At 46.3% G+C, this 22,277-nt stretch overlaps 1 protein-coding gene across 2 annotated transcripts in view; it reads right to left on the reverse strand.

Moving 5' to 3' along the window:
- Positions 1-22,277, reverse strand: part of GLI2 (GLI family zinc finger 2) — a 136,346-nt gene that overhangs the window by 35,319 nt on the left and 78,750 nt on the right. For both annotated transcript variants that reach the window (XM_035569798.2, XM_035569789.2), the window contains exons 3-4: positions 3,598-3,800; positions 1,545-1,736 (exon numbers count right to left, since the gene is read on the reverse strand). In XM_035569798.2, coding sequence (XP_035425691.1) covers positions 1,545-1,736; positions 3,598-3,800 — 395 coding nt within the window. The remainder of the gene's footprint in view (positions 1-1,544; positions 1,737-3,597; positions 3,801-22,277) is intronic.

Below are 22,277 nucleotides of genomic sequence, written 5' to 3' on the forward strand. Positions count from 1 at the left end.
CTTCGGATAAAGACTGATCTTCATCAAAACCTGAGAACAGGCATCTTGGTGTGCTGAGCGTCAGCCTGCACTAGCACGAAAACAGTTGTGTTTGCTTCTCTTGCTGGCTGTTTATCTGGCACTTCAGTGAGGCACTGCCGGTCAGAGATGGACTAATAAGGAGGCAAGGAGGAAGGAGTCTTGTTCAAGAGCCTGAGGAGAACTTGGCAGAGCCCATTTGCACCCATCTGCTATAAGCACAGACTTTAACCCTTCAGATGGAAGACTGAGAGCAGCCTTACTGACTTGCTGTTTTGTAGCAGAGAAACCCTGAACATATTTTGGATGTTAGAGGCAGGATGACATCAAGGTGCATGTGCTCTCCCTTTCAGCCTAGGATCCAGGGTTCCAATCAGTCTAGGAACTGGCGGCAGAAAATGACTACTCAGGTAAAACTTTGGCAGCAGCTGCAGACGAGAATTTTTTTATTTTTTTTTTTTAGTTAGAAACATCCGAAGTCCCTATCACTGAACAGCCAGAGCAGCTTTTATCATTCTAAACCAGTCACTTTACGAAGCAGCAAGACCGCAAAGTCTTTCATCTTAAAAGCTCAACAACAGAAACTTTGAAGCGGTAATGAAATGATGCAGAACCCCACTCTAAAAATTATAATGGTCCACGAGCAAATCCAAAGACAGCCCAGCAAACAGAAGCTGGGATCTGAAAGCCGAGCCAAGACTTCTCTTTCTTCCAGCAGAACTAATCCCCAAACTGCCCTCCAGAATATCTGTGTAACCCCAGTTTTTACAAGATATGGTATAAAGTGAAAGGAAAGAAATTTCTAGCGACTCTAAAAGTCAGACGGACCTCAAATACTCTCCCACATAAACATTACCCATCACACCAGGGCAGCGGTCAGGCCGTGGGGGTGACTCAGCACTGCAGTCATTAACATCATTTTATTTCTTCTTCGTTTAGCCATGAACCAGAACTTTCTGGGTTTCTAATGCCTGATACTAGTATAAATACAGCATTCCTGCAATTTTTTTTTCTCCCACAAAGTATGAACACAATCCTCGCCACCGTAGCTCCCTGTTAATGTACTTTTTCTCCTCGGGGGTTTTGTTTTACAGTCTCCAAACCCAGAGGAGGGTCCTGCTGTGCCAAGCATTGGGACAGGGGGAAGTGGCCAGCCCCTGTCCCAGACGCTGGCCGGACAAAATGTCGGGGCAGGCGGGCAGGATGGGGAGCTGGAGCTGGGGCTTGCCCCACAGCACGCAGTGGTTGCCCATGGGTAAGGCAGTGGGACAGCAGCATCGCCCTGTCTGCTGGACCAGCCCACCTCCTACCAATGCAGCAGCCCTTCCAAAAACACCTCGGTGCATGTATTTTAAATTAGGCATAATTTATATATAGGTGTATGGAACAATGCGACATTTCAAGCCAAAAATTATCCAGTAGCCCATGGGTTTCAGCAGGGCAGGGTGACCACATAGAGTAACCTCCACCTGAAAGACAGCCCCATCCATCTGCCCCGAATTTCTGCGGCATGATCCACTACTCACCGTCGACGGGGCTGAGGTACTCGTGGAGGTGTGCCGTGCTGGCTGCTCCCCCGCTCTGCATCAGGATGTCCCCGTAGGGGTTGGGGTGGCCGGCCATCAGCGTCATTTGGTGGTAGTAGTCTGCGGGGTTGGCTCCCGGTGGTGGTGGGGGCAGCCCGAAGAGGCCTCGCTCCTTCAGATGCTCGTGAGCCACTGCCGAAGCCGGGGGCGAGGAGGAGAACATGGGGAGAAGGTTCCCAGAGGACGTTAGACCTCAGCGCTGAGGCGGGCGGCCCCGTCCCCCCCCGCGCCCCCCGCCAGCCCTCTCTGCGCGGCCCTGCTCAGCGTGGCCGTGACGTGAGCTTGGGCGTGTTTCTGCGGACAAAAGAAACTAAGCTGGGGCCTCTGCATTCCTCCATTTCCGCAAATTTATAAACAATCTCTCGTTCCCCCTTCTAATAATCCTCCCGTTCGGACGCAGCCGTCGCCCCGGGGAGGGGGGAGAGGGCCCGGCCGCCAGCAGCAGTAACCCTGTCAGCATCCACATCCCTGCCTATTAGGAAGGAAAGACAAATGCAACCCAGTTCCCGATAGTGGTGCGAGGAAATTAAAGCCAAGGTCTAATGCATAGAGCTAGGTTTAGTGTCTGGCAGCCTAAAACCATTTTGGCTGCCAAAGACAATTATGCTCACTTTCTCCCAGCTGTAATTTTTCAAACCTGCCTCCCCACCCACTTGCCCCATTAACTTATTTACCGCGGCCTTATAAAAAAAAAAAAAAGAAAGGAAAAGAAAAGCAACCCAAAACACAATGCCTCTTTTTCATAGCAAATAATGAAACTGGTTTTGACGGGGGAGGACGGGACACAGTACACGCACGGCAGCCGTCGTGCCTCTGCGCTGCCGGCGGCTGGGAACTCAGGCACTTACCCTGGTGAGGCTGTGGAAAGGAAGCCCTCTACATCAAGATCACGTTTTGGGAGAGGGAAGGAGGCATAATGCATCTCTCCATCACTGCAGGAATGTGTTTTTTACCCACAGAAGATGGTTTAATGCTGCCAGACAGTAAACCAGGGCTTCGTTGCTCTCTGGTGTGTTTAGTTTGCCCCAGTGGTGGCTCAGGAGCTGAGAGACACTGGGATTTGCTGGGTGTACAGTCTGATAAAGCACTTCTGGTGAAGTGAGTCACAGCTAGCACCTCCCCAAGTCAAAGAAGGGTCATGTTATAGTCAACATGACATACACAGCAGCCCAAATTCACCATCAGTATAAAATAATGACGACCAAGGGAACTCACACAAATCTCTCTCTGCTTTTAAAAAACAAGCTCTGAGGTCCTGGAGCCCTCCCAGGAAAGCTTTGCATTTTCCCCTTTCCCTGCTTGGCTATTTTTGTCCTGGACATGTGGAGCCAGTGCCCATGCTGACCCCACATGTGGTCTGCCTGGGCTAGGTGGGTACTACCACCTCCACATGCTCTGAGCACCAGCTTCCCACACACCCTCGCCTTCTCCTGAGTACTTCAGCAGAGCAGCTCAAGAGCAAGGAGGAAGAAAGGCCCACTCCTTCACCCTGGAGCTGTGCACGCCCCCGGACACAAAGCCAAGGGGAGACAACCCAGCCGTCATTGCCTCCTCTCTGCTGGGTCATTCACGGACACACTAGGCAGCCAGGACAACTGTGACCCTTCTTGAGGGGAGCAAGGCTCCTGGTAGAGACATCAGAACAGGAAAGCTCAGAAGAGAGCTGAGAGCGCTGCAGAAAGGAACATACTTTAAGCAAAATATTTATAATACGATCCAGTGGTAATAGCTATTCTCACGCTCTGCTTTCTCAGCGCAATGATGCAAAACAAATGTGTAGTTAAAGGGGAAGAAGAGAAAAAAAAAAAAAGGAAAAGAAAAAGAGACAGCTTTCCCACTTCAGAGAGCAGCTGCGGAGCCCTCGCAGCTGTAAGTCCCTGGGTTGCAGGGAATTTCAGCGCTGGTGAGCGACAAGCGGCACCACACAGGCATCCCCGGCGGTGAACCCTGGACTGGCTGGGACAGGCAGGATGCGGTGGCGTGGGTCTCTTACCGTCGGCGGGGCTGAGGCCCCTGGCAGCGGAGATGACGGAGAGCGTGGGGCTGCCGTGGACGGAGCGGAGGTAGTGCTCCATGTGGGGCGTCACGTAGGGGTGCGGCGGGCTGAAGGGCGACTCGCCGGACCCGGCGGGGTGCGGAGACAGGCGGATGAGGGAGATGTCGGAGATGACGGGGCTGCCGCTCAGGGGAGGAGGGCTGAGGAGGAAACAGAGAGAAGCTGTCACTCGCGGCCGCACTTCTCCCTCTGACCCTGCTGGGAGGAGGTTGAGAAGGGGGCTAAAAATCACCTGGGGCCTGGTGGCTCGCCCCGCCTGGGCTGCCTTGCTGAGGGTTGCAGGCTGTGTGGGGCCAGAGCAGCTCTTGGAGCCAGCCCCAGCCCCCACACGGGCAGGATGGGGACACGGGGACATCCACAGTGTCCACCCTGCCACCCAGCCACATGAGTGGATGCAGCTAGGCAGCCCTGACCGCTTAGCCCTCCCGCCCGCGTCCATCAGGGCTTGCACAAACCCCCTTGACAGGTCGGCCCTACAGTTCAGAGGGCAAAAGTTCAGGAGAGGTTTTATTGCATGCTTTCTGGGGGCCACCACTGCTAAATGCCTCAGATCTTCCCCAGGCTAAATGTTACCTGAGAAAGGAGCCAGCAAATGCTGGGGATTCAGCAGGTAACAAAAAAAGTCGGAGGCTTGTTTCAGCACTTGAGTAGTTTTCACAGGGTGGGCAAAGACAGAAGAGAAATCAAGCAGACAACTCCCAGACACATCTATTCCAGTATCCTCCGTCCTCTTAACACAAACCGCAGAGGATGCGAGGAGGGGAAGAAAAAATTACAGGCCCTGACCTGAGAAACAGAGAATCTGAGCTAGACACCAAAACAGGCAGAGCTGCCATCAGGCCAAACGGCGGAGCTAAATCTGCTCTGCGTTAGCCTCCCCTGTACTGCCAGGCTGCTGGAAGCCGAGCTGCTTTGGAGTCGGACTCACGCCAGGGCCGGTGCTGGGCCCTGCCCGGGCGCCTCAGCAGGGCTGGGGGAGGTGGACGCGTGCCCGATGGGACGGCACCCCAGGGACCAGGCACCACGTGGATCTGGCAGTCCTGGGGCAGGGATGTGGGATGCGGGCTGAGCTACGGGGTGGCATTACCAGTGTCCCGTCCTAAGAATATCCAAACCTGACGTTAGTGAGCAAATCCATCTCTGTGCACAGATAACCACAAGCGCGAGGGTCTGAGCAGTTCAGGCACGCCACCTGCACCTCAGGATGTCAGTCCCACCCTGCCTTATCAACAGCTCAGGTGCACTCTAATTTATTTATAATACTTGCATATCAACAAAACCACACAGAAACGTAATATAAGTTTTGCAGACTTATTCAGCAGTTTACGAGCGTGTTTGTCTTTGTTTGATCTTCTGTGTGTTTCTCTGTCTTTCTGATAAATTAGTAAACCTTGTGGTTTTTTGAACGCTTTCTGCTGATGGGTAGTAAATTAAATGTCTTTTAAAATATTTATAGTTCAAAGTACTCTCCTGTAGCACTACACTGCGTGGCTCACTGGTGTGAAATACAAGGCAGTGAAACCATATCAGATACAAAGCTCGGCGAGGGACTGGCGGCAATGCACAGCCGCCGGCACGCGCTCCTCGCACCGAGAGCTGGGTTTTGCCAGAGGAACACCCAGCGGGATCCAGCCTGTTTTCCTTCACGGCGCCGAAAGACAAACTTATGATGGCATCGCTATTTCAGACCTCATAACCTCCCCACCTGCATCGCTCCAGCAGTTCGTTACCCAAATTACGGGGTGACGGAAGCCACCCTCGGAAAGGGCCGTCAGGAAGGCTGCAGCCACGGCCGGCGGGCTGCTTTCTGCCGAGGCTGCTCGTAACAGCGGCCGAGCACGGAGCCGACCGATTTATTTCTACCGGGGAGGAGGGAGAAGTGAATCAAAGCCTCTGTTCCAGATTTAGTTTCAATTCATTTCTAATAATCTCCACCGCCTCATCTGGAAAAAATGAAACAGGATTAAAAAAAATGATGTCATTAAGAAAACATCTGACTAATTTTTCTTCTGACGAAGACTTAATATAAGTGAGGGGGGGATGTAAATTAAAAGCAGCCCCAATCTTCCCTGGGCCACAGAGCCTGCCTTAATACATAAGCCATGAAAGAAGTTTTCTTACATATACAATAAGTTCCCTCTTTCATCAGTACTCACAGCTTCTCCCAAAAGGGTTGTGAACTTCTTTGATGCAGGCTTGAAACTGTGTATTACCAGGTTTACGAGCCTTCGGAGCCTCCACTGATCAAACTGTGAGGCCGACATCTAAAATGTGTATAACAATATGAAGGGTTTGCTGTTCATTTTCCCCATGCTAAATTGGGCAGAAATGCTGAAGTCCCTCAGAACAGGAAAACTCCACCCTGGCCAAAAAGGTAACACTGGGAAAAAGACCAAGAATTCCCCCAAAATGCATGCAGCTGGAGACCCGGGCGGCATTTCAAGAGGAGGCTGGCCCTGCGCATGAAGACCAGGTTGGAGAGCAAGTTTGTCCTGACAGCTTTGCCTAAAGCCTCTCATTACCACATCTCCCCATCTGCGTGTCAGGATAGCTGTCCTCAGTCAGGTCTGGCTCCTGAAAGCCCTTTCAGATGGGAATCACCTCTTACTGTTGTACAAGTACAATTCCAGCAAAGCACATCCCAAAACAACGTGGCTTCTGGTAGCTGCCTACCAGGAATAGCTCACTTGGCTGAAGCCACAGCCTCCTCTGCCCGCAGATTCCCCAAAATTTGTCTTTCCCTCTCTTTCCAGTTGCTTCACTTGCATGATTCCTTATCTGACCCCCAGCCCTACGCTGTGCCATTGAATCGGCACGCTGCCAACGCACAGCGAGGGGTGGCCGGAGCCTCGCAGGGCTGCTCCTAGACAAAGGAGGAGCAAAGTGAAAGGTAGCTGCTGCTGCTCTGTAGGAGCAGAGACATCCAGCTCAGTGCCTCGGCTCGTGGGGCTGCCCAGCCCCACGCCCCGAGCCCCTGCCCATGCCTCCTCAACCCATAAATCATGCCCCAAACACCGCTGTGCCTGGGGAAGAGCTCCTGGCTCTGCTGAAGCCAGCAGTGTGAAAATCTTCTGCCTGCAGCGGGACAAGGGATTTCACCTGACCACATGCATTTCTGAAGGAACTGGCATTCTGGTTTTCAAATAGGCTAAGGGAATTAGGTGTCCAAACGCCATTAAATTTAATGGGAGCCAGGGGCCTGTTTTCCCCGCGGCTGCGGCGAGAAGCCCAGGCTCTATAATTAATGCTCAGGACTTGTATAGCAAATTGCATCTCTGATGAAGTGCACGAGCCCTGATTCATTTCCCCACCCACCCAGAAGAGGCTCTCCCTTCCCTGCTCACTAACCGAGGGAGACACTGAGACTGGGGAGAAATTAGCTGACCCCATCTAAGGGCTGCAGGGCGGTGCTGGAGGCAATGCACTCTGCTTAACGCTTTACAGAGCAAGTTTTCACTAAGGCAGTGGATAATGCTCCTCAGTGAGCATAAATGCTTACACTGTTTACCTGCAGTCATGCACCAGCCATCCCAAAAACTCGTACAGGAGAGATGAGGCACCATCTCCCTGCTGCCGCATGCAGGTCTGGAGCCTCCACAAGGGGTACCCGGCAATGAACGCAACAGTTAAAGAAGTTGCACATTTCTGAAATAATCTCCATCAGTTAAATAAAACCCAGAAAAATGGGGACAATTAAACGGCACTAATGTCCCATGACTAGTCCAAATTAATAGCTATGCGCCAAATGTATTCATTCAGCAGAAAACAAAGGGCTGAATACTTTTCCATATGCTTAATGGAATATGGACACTTGCAGGCAATTGTTTTGCTGTGCAATAAAAAACTGCATGCTGCTACACAGGAATGGAAGCTAGGAACAGAACTGCTTACGGGGGGAGTATCATAGCCTGGTAGAGTTTTGCTATAAGAAGAAAAAATCTTTTAAAGCCAGCTATCCCATCCAAACCCCACATAATAAATCCTTGCTTTTGTTTCATAACATAAATAGAACATCCTGGCCTGATTTTCACAAACGCTGTGTATCCAGAATACCACTCAAAGTCCGAAGGAGATGTAGGAGAGCCATAGGGTTACCCCAAGAAGGGTCCACACTTGTGGCAGACACTCTACATATGGGATGCCACAGCTTTATCCAGCAGGAAACCTACAGTACCCCAGCCGAATGGTTCAGTCTAAACAGCTCTCACTAGCCCCTTGACTTCACCTCTGTTTATTTCTGATTTAAAGTCCCTTACAGCAGGAAGGGCGGGAGGTCGCGACACTTGCGCGGTACCCTCAGGATGAAACTCTGCGAGGTCCGTCAAAACGAGGCACCTTTCAGAGGTCAGCCCTGGGCCACGACGATCACATGCATGTGGCATTTGATCATTCACAGAAATTGCCCTCCTCCAGTTTTTTCCACTCGGAAAGCAGAGGATGCACAGGCTGCAGCGCACTGGGAGGACGGGGCATGGAGCTGCCCTGCAGCTGCCCCGACCTCCAGCGACTGCCCAAGAGCATGGGGCAGCCTGGTAATGACACGATGGGGAATCAGTCCTGCTTCCCAGCTCTCCTGACACCGCATCAAGGTGATAATGTTCTGATAAAGTGACTCGATGCTCCAATACAGGGCTAGCAACTCAAAAGACGCCAGCTTCTGTGTCCCACTAGGAAGATGGGGACCCAAGAGACATCACATGTGACTCCCAGCCTTCCTCTGCTGGGATTGCACAGCACAAGTCATTTTATTTATTTTTCCTGTAATTTATCAGCTCTAAAATGGGATTAATACTTTTTTTTTTCATACCCACAAAGATGAATGTTATAGGAAATCAGGGCTACCTTAAGCAATTAAACAATGCTTTCACTTACAGTGAAGCTGGACAAAAATTGCTACAGCTTCTCTGCAGAAATTTAACAGGCATGCTTTGAGCAGTTCATGTTTTCTCCTCTCCCCTCAAATATGGCTTTGAGGCATTGAAAGCATGAAAAAACAAAGAAAAAAAGATATTTTAACAGTGAGGGCAAGTTCCCATTAGAACAGTTTATAGAGGGAAGTGGTAAATTCAGTACTGCTGCAAGACTTTATGGCAAAACTAGATGTTCTTCTAAAAGATGGGCTCTCTAAATGTATCACAAGGTTTGGAGTTTTAATAGTAGGAAAGACTAATTTCTCCCACTGTAGAAACGAAAAGGGAAATCCTATGCCCAGCATCACAGATATCAGATCAGATAACTGTGGAAGCTACTTGGGGTCTTAACAGACACAAATCTCTGCCTATAAAATCTTTATTTGTGGATTTGTGATAAGGCATTGCTTTTAGAAGGTTTTAGGTCTATAAAAAATCCCACTAGGCATCTACTGGCAGTGGTAGTTGTCTAAATACCTTTAAAAATTACACCTCAAAGTCTCATCTTGTACCACTGAAGTCAAAGGAAGCTCTGCCACAGATGGCAGGAGCAACAAGACCAGGCCTCTGATTCGTCGATCTCCGTTTTCCATCCACACCATGGAAACAGTATCGTAATCTATGGTGGGTCCAATTTCTTAATATATTTTTTTTTCCCATTCCCTAGAAAAAAGCATTCAGGACTTAATGCAACTTCTAGCCTGTGAGGTCAATTTAATATATTTGCTCCAGGTAAGAAAAAGAATTTTTTTTCTTTAGAAGTTAAGAAAAAGGCAGACAACTTTCATATTTCCTTTTGAAAGACCATTCTGTTTTCATACACACCTGACTGAATCATAAGTTAAAATACCTAGACGATATTTCAGCAATATATATTGAACCAAGAACAAACAGAACAAAAGATTTAATTCTACTTGATGTAACCGTATTACTATTTTTTATCAATGAAATCAAAAGTATTTTGGTTTGGAACTTGATTTTTTTTTTCTTCCATCTAAGGTCCACCAAAAGTTAGCGATATTCTTGAGCTCACAGGTTGCTGGCAACCTTATTGGGACAAGGGAGCAAGGCTGGGAGCTGAAGTAATCCTGTACAGGAACCGGTCCTCACATTAGAAACTGTCCTAACTACGTACGGTTTCTTATTCTATTTATGCAGCATTTAGCACAATGCGGGTCTAGCCTTGGCTGACACTTGCAGGCATAACTGCAACACAATAACAACAACAATAACAATATTTGCTTTTAAAATGAAAGAAAAATGCATATTTTTAATAAGTAAGGTTGCCCTCCATTATACAACACACAAAGAAGCAAGACATCAAAGGCAGAAATTAGAGTTGATACGGGACCTTCAAACCCAAATCAAATTAGTGTCTTGAGGAGAGATCTTTGATTTAAGCTTAATAGTGGTGATTTTTTCTTGGGTTGTTTTATACTTAATCAGCCGCACAGCCCACTGTGCAGACATATGTTCCCAAAGCACATCAAAGCAAGTAAACATTCTGTTTCAGATCCTAATATCCTTTTTTATCCAATTATCTTACTTACATGATCTTTTAATTTAAGTTCTGAAAGCCCACCTTTTCACACAAGCTTTCCTTTAGCGATGGAGGTAGAAGGATGACCACCTCAGTTCTTGCGAGATACTCGCCAAAAAAAACCCAACACAATGAATAAATCAAAGCACGGTAGATGAGTCTCTAAGATAGTTTCTTGAGAGATTAACGATGAAAGCCTTCAGAGACGAAGCGTATTGTAAGAAGGGGAACTTCAAGGAAAGTAGCTGAGGGGCAGAGAGAGAAGGAAGGCGAGAGAAAAGGCATGAAAGAAAGCACGGATAAAAGTGCAAGAGCCCACAAAAGTAGTTCGGCAACAGACTGAAGGAGTGATGCAAACCTGGAGGTGTGTGAACTTCAGGTTAAAACCACCAGACGTGAGAACTTGATTCCAATAGTCACAAGATGTGAAGGCCAGGGTGTTAAAACACTGCGGGCTCAGGGCGGGGAAGGGATGAGGGCTGGGAAGTGGCTTTGGGGGTGTCAGGGGCAAGTGAGGTGGGAAGCAGTGAGGAATGAGATGGGGCAAGGTGGAGGCAGGGACCAGATCCTGATGGCAGAGCTGAGCGGGAAGCTGAGGGGGATCTGAGGGGATGTTGCACTGGGGAGAGCGTGTGGGAAATGGGTGTTAGAAAGAGGTGTCGGATGTGACACAGCCGTTTATCTGCATCTGACTGATTTCCCTTGGGACACATGGTGAGGGTATTAGCACTTCCGAGTGAATACTTTTGCTTGTAGCTGTGAAGACCCTGGTCTTGGGAAAACAAATGGGAAGTGGTCCCTGCCTCGTGTCTTCTTCCCATGCTACTTTGGGTGGGGTTTTTCTGCCTTAAAAGAAATCAACGTTCAAGTGCGATGAGGGCTTAACATTTAAGAGACTACCCCTATAGTACTTCTGAGAAGTCCCTTTCCATGTTATGCCAGCACCAACCTGTCACGGAGATGGTGAGTCAATAGCAGCAACACTGCAGCTGCGGAGCTCATGGAAGAGTCAAGCAAACCATAGAAAACGCTTATTCATTCATTACATTTTAAATCTGCCTTGGCTCCGTACCCGTCATATCCCAGAAAAGCAAAGAAGGACCATTCCTCTTCATCATGACTGTAATACAATCAACTGGCTGCAGCATTACTCTAGCCAATGTTAACTAACGGAGCCTATGTCAGACATCTATAATTTCATGTTAACAAATTAGGTAGACTCCTGCATTTCCTGGTACCTTGAATGCCCAAGAAGCTCATAACTTTTCTTTATATGCAAAATGTCACAGAAAGGGCAAACAATGTTATGCCAGAAGACCATAGCCAAATCACTTGGTTGGAATGTGCTGTAAATCATGGGGTGAATGGAAAATGAATCTTTGTTCCAGGGCAGTGGCTTCCAGCATTAATGTTGCTGCTAATACCCCCCTTTTCTATTGGGAATGTTTTCTTCCCATAATCCAAGGTCTTTAAATCCTATAACTAAGCAAGACACCAAGGAAGGAAAATGTACACCCAACTAATTATAAAAAGCCAGAAATTTCTTATCCTCTCTTCTGAAGTAGAAGGGAAAACCATTGGAGTTCATGCTTCAGAAAGATGCAATGCTTGCCCTAAGCAGCAACAAGCTGTTGTAACCAACTGGAAGTGACCAGAAAAATGTGGCTGACAAAGGGGAACAAAAATGAACAGGAACAGGTACAGCACGGATCTCTACAAAACCTTTTTAGACACAGCAGTAAGAGGAGCTCTGTAGGTACAGGTGACTGTGATAGCCACACAGAAACATATCTCACACGCACGTACGCACATCCCAAATATGCTGCTGGTGTGCTGCAGGTACCTGCCTCTGGTGCATCACAGCACAAAGAAGTAAAAGACACACATTCCAATAATAGCGAAGCTTTGGGTTGGAGCTCGGCAGGTTTTCTGTAGGAATTAATTTTATTGGCATTTGACACATTTTAAACAGCAACAGCACTCACAGAAACCTCAAAAGGGAAATATTCCTGAACAATATATAATAAATACATTGATTTCTAATAATAACCATCTGCCCTAAATCTTCTTGCTGACAGGTTTAGTTGGACCAAAGGCCCCTTTCACATCTACTTCGTGACAGTTCCCATCACTACATAAAGACTTTGAAGTGCCCTAACGTGCAGTAAAATGCGAGATAACCTACCGAACTGTCAATATTTCTTCACTTCTAAAAGGAAATGCTAATGGCACTCGAAGAGCTCAAGATGTAATGTAAGATCTGATCCAACGGGCTGGCTGATCTAACCATCCTTTCCTTTGCTACAAGGATGCTGAACAGCAAGCAATTACATGCTGAAGAGCAGAACTAGGTAAAAGTTTTTCACTGATAACATGACTGCAGGGAGAAAAGCCTTTTTATTCCTAATGAGCTTTTCTCTTAGAAATGTCTTGAGCTTTCTGTGCAGAGCAAGAATTAACAATATACTTACTCTTCCATTTTATTTTCTTCTTTTCAACCTACCACTTTTTTTTTTTTTAAATCATTAGAAAAAACGTAAAGCAGAATGAAACATGGATGTTTTAAAAATCTGGACAATGTTCAGCAGTTAATTTTCCATATGGAAAGGATGAACACAAATAATTCAGAGAAAGCAGAATCTCTCTCCAACTGACTGTGATAAACACCTGGCATTTCTCTACCAGTTCTAGCATGCAGTGTAACACTGAGGACGGCTCTACTGCAAGGGAAAAGAGATGTGATAAACCAAAGCCTGGTCCTCTGGTAAAATCCTCGCACTGCTAGCAGAACTGTACAACTCCTACAGACTTCAAAGCCCCCGCAAACCAGCCCATGATAAGAAGGAATGAGGTGTTTTATATCATTGACCACGTACCACCCAAAAATCCTTTTGCTCCATTTGTGTCATTCTCTGCTGCTGCTCTCCAGTTCACCAATGACAAAAGAAAATCTAACATATTTATCGGGTAAGAAATAGGGTGCCGATGTTCCCCTGCTATTTACTGCTGAAGACTTACACTCGTGCTTTTCAAGCTGTGCTCTGCAAAACCCTTGGGAATCACAAAGAACTCCTATAGGTGCTGTGAAATACAACAAAGAGCCCTGCAAGCCTCCTGTCATTCAGGCTAAATTCACTACACCATGTTTGACAACCCTGCTGGAAAACTTTTAGGGAGGCCACAGATTGTAATAGCTTGAAAAGCCCTCGTTGACCCTGTGCTCCTCCAAATCAATAAAAATCGCATAGGTGGCATTTGCAGGGCAATCACCCGCCACCACCCAGTCCACCCAACAGCCACCGAAGCCATCTAGCACCAGAGCACACATGATTTAGGCACCTCTGCTACGCCAGCACAGAGGTAAACCTGTCTGCCGAAGTCAGCGGCCCTATATACCTACTGTCACACCTCCCTCCTGCCGCCAGCAGCTCCCCGCCACGCAAGGGGAGACCTGCGGGCCTCATCTTTCATTCTCTTATCTCATGAAGCTATTCCTTATGCAGACACATTTCTGTATACAAATCCCATTATACTTGACCTTCGGTTCACCCTGTTTCCATTACAACGCTGTAGACTCAACCAGACTTGCTCCAGTGCCAACTCTGTGCTGTCACTCCTTGCGCAGAGTGGTAATAAAGAAATCACTGTTTTAAGCTGACAAAGAACAGATTTCTTACTAAGTAAACACTGATGTTTTGGTAGGGAAATTAAGTTATAAAATTGTGTCTACAAAGGGAGACCATACAGATGGAGTTTGTTAAGAGACAGCAATACAGTCAACAGTGGTTAATTCAATTGCCTGCTACTTATCAGATTTTTTTTTTTTAAGGCTTATCCAGCTTTTGTAAATGCAAATGCAGGAAAACATTTCAAAGAGTCATCGCTGTCTTCACTGGGGAATGATACACGCACGCACAGGGCTTTTCGAGGCGGAAGAGTCCGCCCTCGCGCATCCGCTGCGGTTGTGGCAGGGACCAGTGGATGGTAGGAGAGGACAGCTGAGCACAGCACAGCTCATCGCTGTGCCACCATATTCCAGAGATGTGCCTTGCTTCCCCCAGTCACTGCTCTCACCTGCCTTTCTACATGCCTGGTGCCCCACACCAATTTTAGATGCCCCAAACCTTCCTTCAGCTCTGTCAAAAACAAGGCACTAAGCTCAGCTGGGAAAAGACAGGGAATTCAGTATCTGCAGTCTTCAGCTGAGCCTTAAATGAGCCCACCACAACCTTAGATGTCACATCTGATTCCCAAAGGACTCTCTTTGGAAAAAGCCCCAGGCTGACTCCAGGTCACTGAAGCTGCTTCTCTCCTAAATGCAGCAATGGCAGAGGCACAGCCACCCTTTAACCTTGTGTGGGAATTGTAGCTAGCTTTTGGGGTGCTGCCTGCAAAACAGGGTTTGTTTTTACAGCATCAGAGCTTGCAAATGCCCCCAGACATCCTCCTCTTGCTAGCAGCTCTGGTGACAGCCCATGCTGACAGACTGCAGCATAAGGAGGAGGTTCCTCATCACTCCACAAACCTCAAAGACCTCCTCCCTTGTATCTCACTGAACAACAGGTTACGTTCCTGTTACAGCACCTAAGTGACGAGATGGATGAGACCTCCAGCCCCGATTCTACCTGCTCTGCCAAGCCCTTGAACCACGCAGAGCTGAGGAAGAGGCAGAGGTGTTATTTGCATGGCTGACTGCAGGTGCCCAACTCAACACGGCATACCCACTGCTTTCCAAACAGCAGCCAAAAGTCTGTCTGACATGATACCATAGGTACTATGAACATAACCTCACTCCTCACTTTTGGAGACAGTTTAAAGTGACTAGAGAATTGTGGTATTTTTTTTTCTACATTTTATCTAGAAGGATAGAGAAAATGATATATTTTTTGCATAGGATAAAGATCACTATGGGATTCACTGTGGAGCATGATGTAAAGTCTCAGGCAAGCCAAAGGGTGTTAACATTATGTGCCCTTTAAGTGATGCACTTAGTCTAAGCAAGATGTGCTGAGGCTGGAACTGTGTAAATACACTGATTTTATTAATAAAAGGTAAAAATGACTTTCTTAAAAAGAGATATTGCTGGGTAATTAAGGCACCAACTATTGATTCTATTTAAAATTCAAGAGAAGGGATATTAAAGATACTCATATTTTAATGAAAACATTTGCAATGGCTTTAATAATTCAGCACAAAATTTTATTTTAACATTTCTCTCCAGTTGTGGAAAAGCCAAACACAGGGCCATTGTACCGTGGTCTGGGAATGAGACAACATAACTGCTCAGGTGCAGTGGATTACTTAACTTATTTAGACAACACCGATCAACTAACTAACCCTGGAAATCAAGACTATGCTGAAATCCCAGCAGTGAGTTTTTCCATGTGGCAGCAGCTCTTGAAAATCCCATTAGTCCTCCCTTAGCACCTCTAAGTCTCTTTTGTGGCCCACATTGCTTTCAGTGGGGTGTGAGCTCCTACACATGTTCAGTGTGGAAGCTCGCTGCCGATGGGAGCGGGATGTCTAAATACCTCAGGCTCTGAGTTTACTTTGAAAATAGGAATTAAGGACCTGCACTTTGTATGTTTGAGGTTTTGTTTTAGTTGCATTTTATGCGTAATTTGTTAAAATAAGCAAAAAACATAACACATGACAGTAAAGAGGGTTTTTTAAAAGGTTTTACCATTTAAATAGTCTATAGCATTATTAGTAACCAAGAAAATTCAACTGTCCAGAAAAGAACCTCTAATATTAACAATTCCCTTTATGTGCATCACATTATAATGCAAGTTTTAAAGCTGTTCATAATGTAATGGCAAAATAATTACTCCTGCTCAGCACCGCAGTACACATTTGGTACTCATGAATGCTGTAAGGATTAATACAACCATTGATGCTGGCTGTAAAAGAGCTTGCAGCCAATAAAAAGGGTACAAGAAGGCACAGTTCATTTTCTAAACTGAAGTATCTGAGGGACTGAGGAAGCTCAAGTCGAGTTGTAAGGACCTGTGGGTAGGAAATCAAATTTTAATTACACAAGTACCACTTCAAAGATCTCATTCTGCTGTTCAATGAAGCAGGCTGAAAGTCCAACAAGGCAAAAATGAACAACAAATGCAGCCCATGCTTTTGTACCCATAAATTTTTACTGGCTTATTTGACAAGTTCTTGCAACACTCCCAACAATGCCAGATTCCCTGGCAGCACAATCTCTATCTTTTAGCCTCCAAGAAGAGCTTCTGTAAGACTCCAGTTTCACTTCAATTTCTAGCCCCCCTGTGTCGAGAAGACGTGCTCCCAGACTCTGAAGGCTATTTCATTTGAAACTCAAATGCAATCAGCGGAGTGCAGACCACGATGCACTGTAGGCAGGGAGATTATCTTTCAGTGTAGCTTTCACCCATTGTGAATGATAGTGGATGGAAGAGATTAACACTGAGACTGCACACACACAAACACACGTACACACAAGTCCTTACTGCCCTGGAAGTTCACAGATTGCAGCAGCTTTGCTGGTGAATGTGTGAACCACAAAATTGCCCTGCCTGGGAGAAAAGCCACCAATGAACACAGAGCCGGTAGGGTTGGGGTTGGGTTTATAAAAGGCAAAGCAATGAAATCAATCACAGCAACCAGAATCTGGATAAAGGCCAGTTTGGCAACACAGTCAAAAACCAAATGAAGGGATAGGAAACCACTGAATCCAGTGGAAGTTTATGGGGAGGAAGCAAGATCTGCTCTTCAGCACAAGGCACCTCGAGGAATTTTCTGTCCCTCAGTTTGTGCCGTTCACTCAGAGTCACCTTGGGACAGGTCACTCACCCAATACACTGCACCAGTTTGACATACCTAAGCAACGCAATGTCTGTGTGCAAACCAAGCCCAAGTCTCTGCTCAGCATCTGTTCTTATCAAAAACCGTCACATGCTTCAACAGAAATGCAATCCCTCCTCTGCAGATATCAAGCATGGAGAAACCAGGCTGATAGGATCCTGAGTTCCATCAGCACATCAGGACCTGAAGGGAAAGAAGCTACAGCTCACAGTGCTCTTACCTTCTTCACATTTGGCAGAAGCCAGCTCTTTAAAAAACAAACAAACAACGCTTTGAAGAGTTTCTTATTCTTGTGGTAACACTCGCCTCGGCACTGACAGGATTCAAACCAGACGCGGTTGAGGGGAATCTGGAGTCATACCAGGTTTAGATCTCACATGCCAAGAGAGGTCAAGACCCAGCCAAGCCTTGAATAGATGACTTGCAAAGAAAATCCCAGGACACGGAGGAAGTGGTGTTGGTGGGAGAGAGCCTTCCCCTCTGACTCACTAGGCAATGCCATGTGACGATGCTCTGGTGAGGAACACGGAGCGGCTGTCATTCCTATCCACCAGAGCCCCAAAGTCCAGTGTATTTGTCCTCAGTAAGGGTCCCACAAGACTCTTAAAAAGACATGGGTTGCAAAATATCTAAGTTGGCTCAATTCCATTTTATTCTCTTACATTCTGGTCATCTCATCATTGTCTGCCCTGAGGGAAGGTTTGAACTTTCCTGACCTAACTCAAAATTTGGTTCGGTTATGTGTGTGTGTACAACTTCTTTTCCAAAGATGGCTGGAAATTTAGTCGGAGTTTGGAAGTCTTTTTATTCAAGTGAATAAAGTGGTTTGGGATCTGCCAATACTGATTTCACCATGATCAGTTCTCTGGAGACTTTTATTGGGAATAATATACAAACAGGTAAGAGCTATATTGAAGCATTCAGCTGGACAAAACTTTGCAGATACCTTGCTTTTCATTGGTTCTTGGCATTACTTCTTACACAGAAACAGTTGGGCTGGAGGACTAGGGAAAAAGCTACAAATAACTTTCATATAATTTCTCCCCTGGGAGCTAACTTCAATATTCTTCTCACTGGTCTACATTTATTAGAGTCCACCCTGACCTGGCCCCTGCTGCATACTAACTCTCGTGCTGTACCATGGCTCAACCCAAGATGCCGTCACAAACTGAGTGCCTTGTGACCCGGGTAAAACAGCAGCAAAGACCTCATTTCAGTTCCTCCCAAGGAACAGAAAACACCCATGGCTCCTTGAGAGTCTTTTTGAACATGGTACCATCATGGCCAGGCTCCTCCAAGTCGTCTGGTTTGACACCAGCCCCGGGATCCCAGTGATGATGCTGGACTCACAGCAATGTTACACGGCGGTAACCATGGAGCTGTAGTCCCTTGTCATTAGACCTTGACTTCTACTTTGCCAAAATTATCTAGAGAAACATTACTGAAGTGAAGCTCTTCATAAGAATACCGACAAATAATCCATTACTGTAACAGGTCTGAAGTCAGCTGCCAAATCTATGTTGTCACATGAAAAATCTCTAATATTAACTATTTTGTCCAGCAGTACTACACGGGGCGGGGTGGGGGGGGTGGGGGGTGGGTGGCGTTTAGTAAAGATTTCTATTTTATAGCATCTTCGGAAGAATGCCTCTATCCAGGACAGTATGTGAACATACATTTAAATTCCTCTGAAGTCAGCACTTAAGCATGTATTTCTGATTATGCATATACTTGGGTGTTTTCCTGAGTAGGGAGAGACTTAAAACAGTCCTGTAGCCTAGATCACTTTCTCTATGTCCCTCTGCCTCATCAGCTGATCATTTCTTCCCAAATCTCTTCTACAAACATCTCATCTCTTTCTTTGTTAATCCCCATTAGACTGATCTTCCCTTCATTTACTGATTTGATGACTGAATGCTTTACTTCTTTCACTACCTTATCTTTCTACACCCTGCTTTTTGACATCTATAATGCAGTTTTCTCCTGTAAAATATCGTGCTGCACTTGAGTTAGGATGAAAGATAGCGTATGAAATCAAGTGTTTTATCTCAGAACTCAGACAAATAGTCTCAAACAAGAATATGCATGCAAGAACATCGCCTTAATGCAGCTGTAAGCTCGAAGCTTTCCTATTTGTCATGTATTAACCACAATCTGGTAGTCCTTCCTCTACCAGTGGTAATTTGGGATGTGTGGTTACTCTGTGGGATCTTAAGAGGCTTTCAGATGAAGCACTCAATCAGCAGGTAACGCGTTCTGTAGCTGGTTTGCAAATCAAAAGCCACGTAAGTAGCTCCAGAACCAAGCTAGGAAAGACTCCATGAAGAAGCAAGAGGAGGAGTAAGACAAATTCTTATTCAGGATGCTTTTACAGGATCAAAAGGAAAAGATTTCAAAGGCCCTCAGAGGATTTAGGAACACGTTTATCTTTCAGAGACACTGAAACCGAGACAAAGCTCAACATGAGCATTTCAGTTCCACATGCAGCCCTGGCATATTTTCCATGCACCCCTGAGTGTACCCAGCTGCTCTTATAAGCAACATGGGTAGGGAGGAGTGTAAGAGAGAGAAAATGAGCTGAGGCAAAAAGTGACACCTCTGCTGTGAGAAGACCTGTACAAAAGAAATACTTAAAGAAAGGGTAGAAGCTGGTGCTGGAACCCAACTCACATTTAATCCAACAGCAGGCTCTTGGCAGTGGGGAGACCACGGTGTGTGTCCTTCTGCTGCCTGGGGGGTGGAAGAGGATACATCCTATCTGCCTGGCTCCCACCACACTGCAAGGTGTTCCCCCCAGTATCAGCGTAAAAAAATCCTAAGAGGGTCACGATCTCCTGCGTCATTATCAGCTATCACCATCAGCTGTATCACAACCCAGTCCCATACATGCCAATAAAGTGAGTGTGGGGCATGCAGCATATTTGCCCTTAAAGTGGAGTCCGTCCTACTGATACCAGTAAGCCTTGAGTACAGTTTTTCCATACCATGTTATTCCATAAACTTTGACACATGCATGGCCTTATCACAGAGAGAAGACTGGGCAGAAAACATCCCCATCAGCGCTACAGGAACTCAAGAACTGTACAACTCGGTATTGAAAATTGGACTCCAAACACGCACATTAACATGTTCATTACAGTTATTTTCTTAATTTCTAGGTACTTAACTCCTTTACCAGGGCTGGCCTGGGGGTCCTGAGTTTCAATGGAGCTTGGGAGAGTTTGACATTAACTGGAATGTGCTGTGTTTGGAAAGCCCACTGTGCCTTTGTGTTTCTAGAAGTTGACAAGCTGGCCCTAAAGGTCAACATTATTTTGAAACCCACAACACCCACTTTCAAAATAATGTTGTTAGCCAGACCCAGTACAGTGGGACTTACAATCTTAAATCATACAGGCACTTTTTAAAAACTGACCCCTGAGTAATGCTCTAAACTTTAGCTCTGTTAGTTGTACGGTGAAACATGAAAGAACAGACATGAAAAGCCTCCGAGGCAGAAAATTGTGTAAAATCACAAATTCTCAAAATGGTCTGGCACACGGAAGAAAAACATACATACGTGGTTCAGTGTCAGGTTCGGGAATCTAGGAAGCCCACTTAAACGCACGTGTTCCCGCAGGAGTGCTCTGCAGATCTGAGATTTGTCAGAGTAACAGCACCCAGCTCTGCCCTTTGATTTGTGCAGATGTGAGTGCACGGCGTTAGCTGCAGGCAGGGTATCCAGAGTTCTGCCAAATAGGGTCCTTTTTTTTATTATTATTATTATTTTTTCCTTTCCCCCCAGCCATCTGGGTGGTCTGAGAATCAGACCCGAAATACCTAGGATCCCTCGAACCACATGTTCTAATCCCAGCAGAGTTGACTCAGTCCTTCATCCTTCCAGGGTAAATTGACTTCGCTGCACTTTATTGCGTGGGGGGAACTTTTGGATGAGATTTTAAAATTTCCGCTCTGTATGGACATTACAAACCCTGCGTTTTTCTTCCACTATCACAGGCCAGCAATCCTGCTATTTGTTTTTATCTCTCAGCACCTTGTGTTGTTTGCTTCCCATGGCCACTGGTAGCCGGGAATCCAGATTAACCAGCACCTGAAAAGTGATGTGCTGCAACCTTCATTTAGCAAGCCAATGGGATGGATGGGTTTTGTCCATTTATCTCCACACACACTGGAAGGATTTCAGAGAAACACAATGAAAATGAGGAGGCTGAGCAGATTGATATTTGAGCATACATTGCAGGCTGCAGCCTGGCCAATTCATTACTGCGGGAGGAAGGATATGACAACATGCAGCAAGTATCTGGAGGGGAGTGTTACAGGAGGAGGTGTGCTAGGAGCAGAGGGTTGAAATTCAGGCAGAAAAGAAGGAGGGTGAACCAGGGAGGTGAACTGCAGAGAGAGCTCTGTAGGCTGAAAAAGAATTTGCTACAGGATAGAGTAAAAGTTTAACCTGGAGCTACAGGAGCAGAAATGGGGAGCCCGCACACCCCTGTGCTGGACAGAAGGTGCTACACAGGAGCAGTACTGAGGCAAGTAAGTCTTCACTGTGTCCTGTCCTCACAACTGTAAGAAGCTCATCAGCTTCATCAGAGAGGCAAAACACCATCGAGAAAGGGGATTTATTTAGGATTAAGAAAAAGGAAAGGCCAGGAGGGGCAGTGCTCTGCATTTAGCTGAAAGAAAACTTGTAGGAAACAAATTCATGACATTGGAGCTTGCAAGGGCAGGAGACTGGCACTGAACATTTATCCCTTTTCAGAGGATGCTGAAAGCAAAGGAAAGTGGGATATACCATTAAGACAGGTTCTGAAAGACCCTCACTCTCTTTAGAAACTCTTTAGAAAGCAGTGGGAGAAGAGAGTTCAAATAAATTTCTCCTAAAGCACAAGCTTAACAGCGGATAAGGTAGAAGCATGAAGTCACTTTTAATCTACTGTAAAGTGATGTAAGCAGAGGGATTATCACTTAAGACTTGCTGACATGAAGCTCTGAGAATGACATTTAAAAGCAATGGTGGATTACAGAGTGACATCATATTAAACGAACACATGCCAAAGGTTTACATAAAAGACCTGAGAGATCAGGCTCTTATTCCCAATAGTAAAACCTCCTAGCCATTTTTACACTTCTGGTGGTGATTAGGCTAAATTAGAGCTGCAGTTTTTCACTCAGTAAATTGTGGTGTCACAGCCCCAGCAGCTTGGTGGCCCAGATCTTCACCGAGTGCTAATGGGCACGACTCCACCTGAGCTCACCGAGGCTGCTCATTCCAGTGTGACAATGGCAGCACTCAGAAACTGAAGATCCAACCCAAACGTTTCCAAGTCTGATTT

Source organism: Cygnus atratus, chromosome 6, assembly GCF_013377495.2.
Source record: "Cygnus atratus isolate AKBS03 ecotype Queensland, Australia chromosome 6, CAtr_DNAZoo_HiC_assembly, whole genome shotgun sequence".
Classification (NCBI taxonomy): Eukaryota; Metazoa; Chordata; class Aves; order Anseriformes; family Anatidae; genus Cygnus; species Cygnus atratus.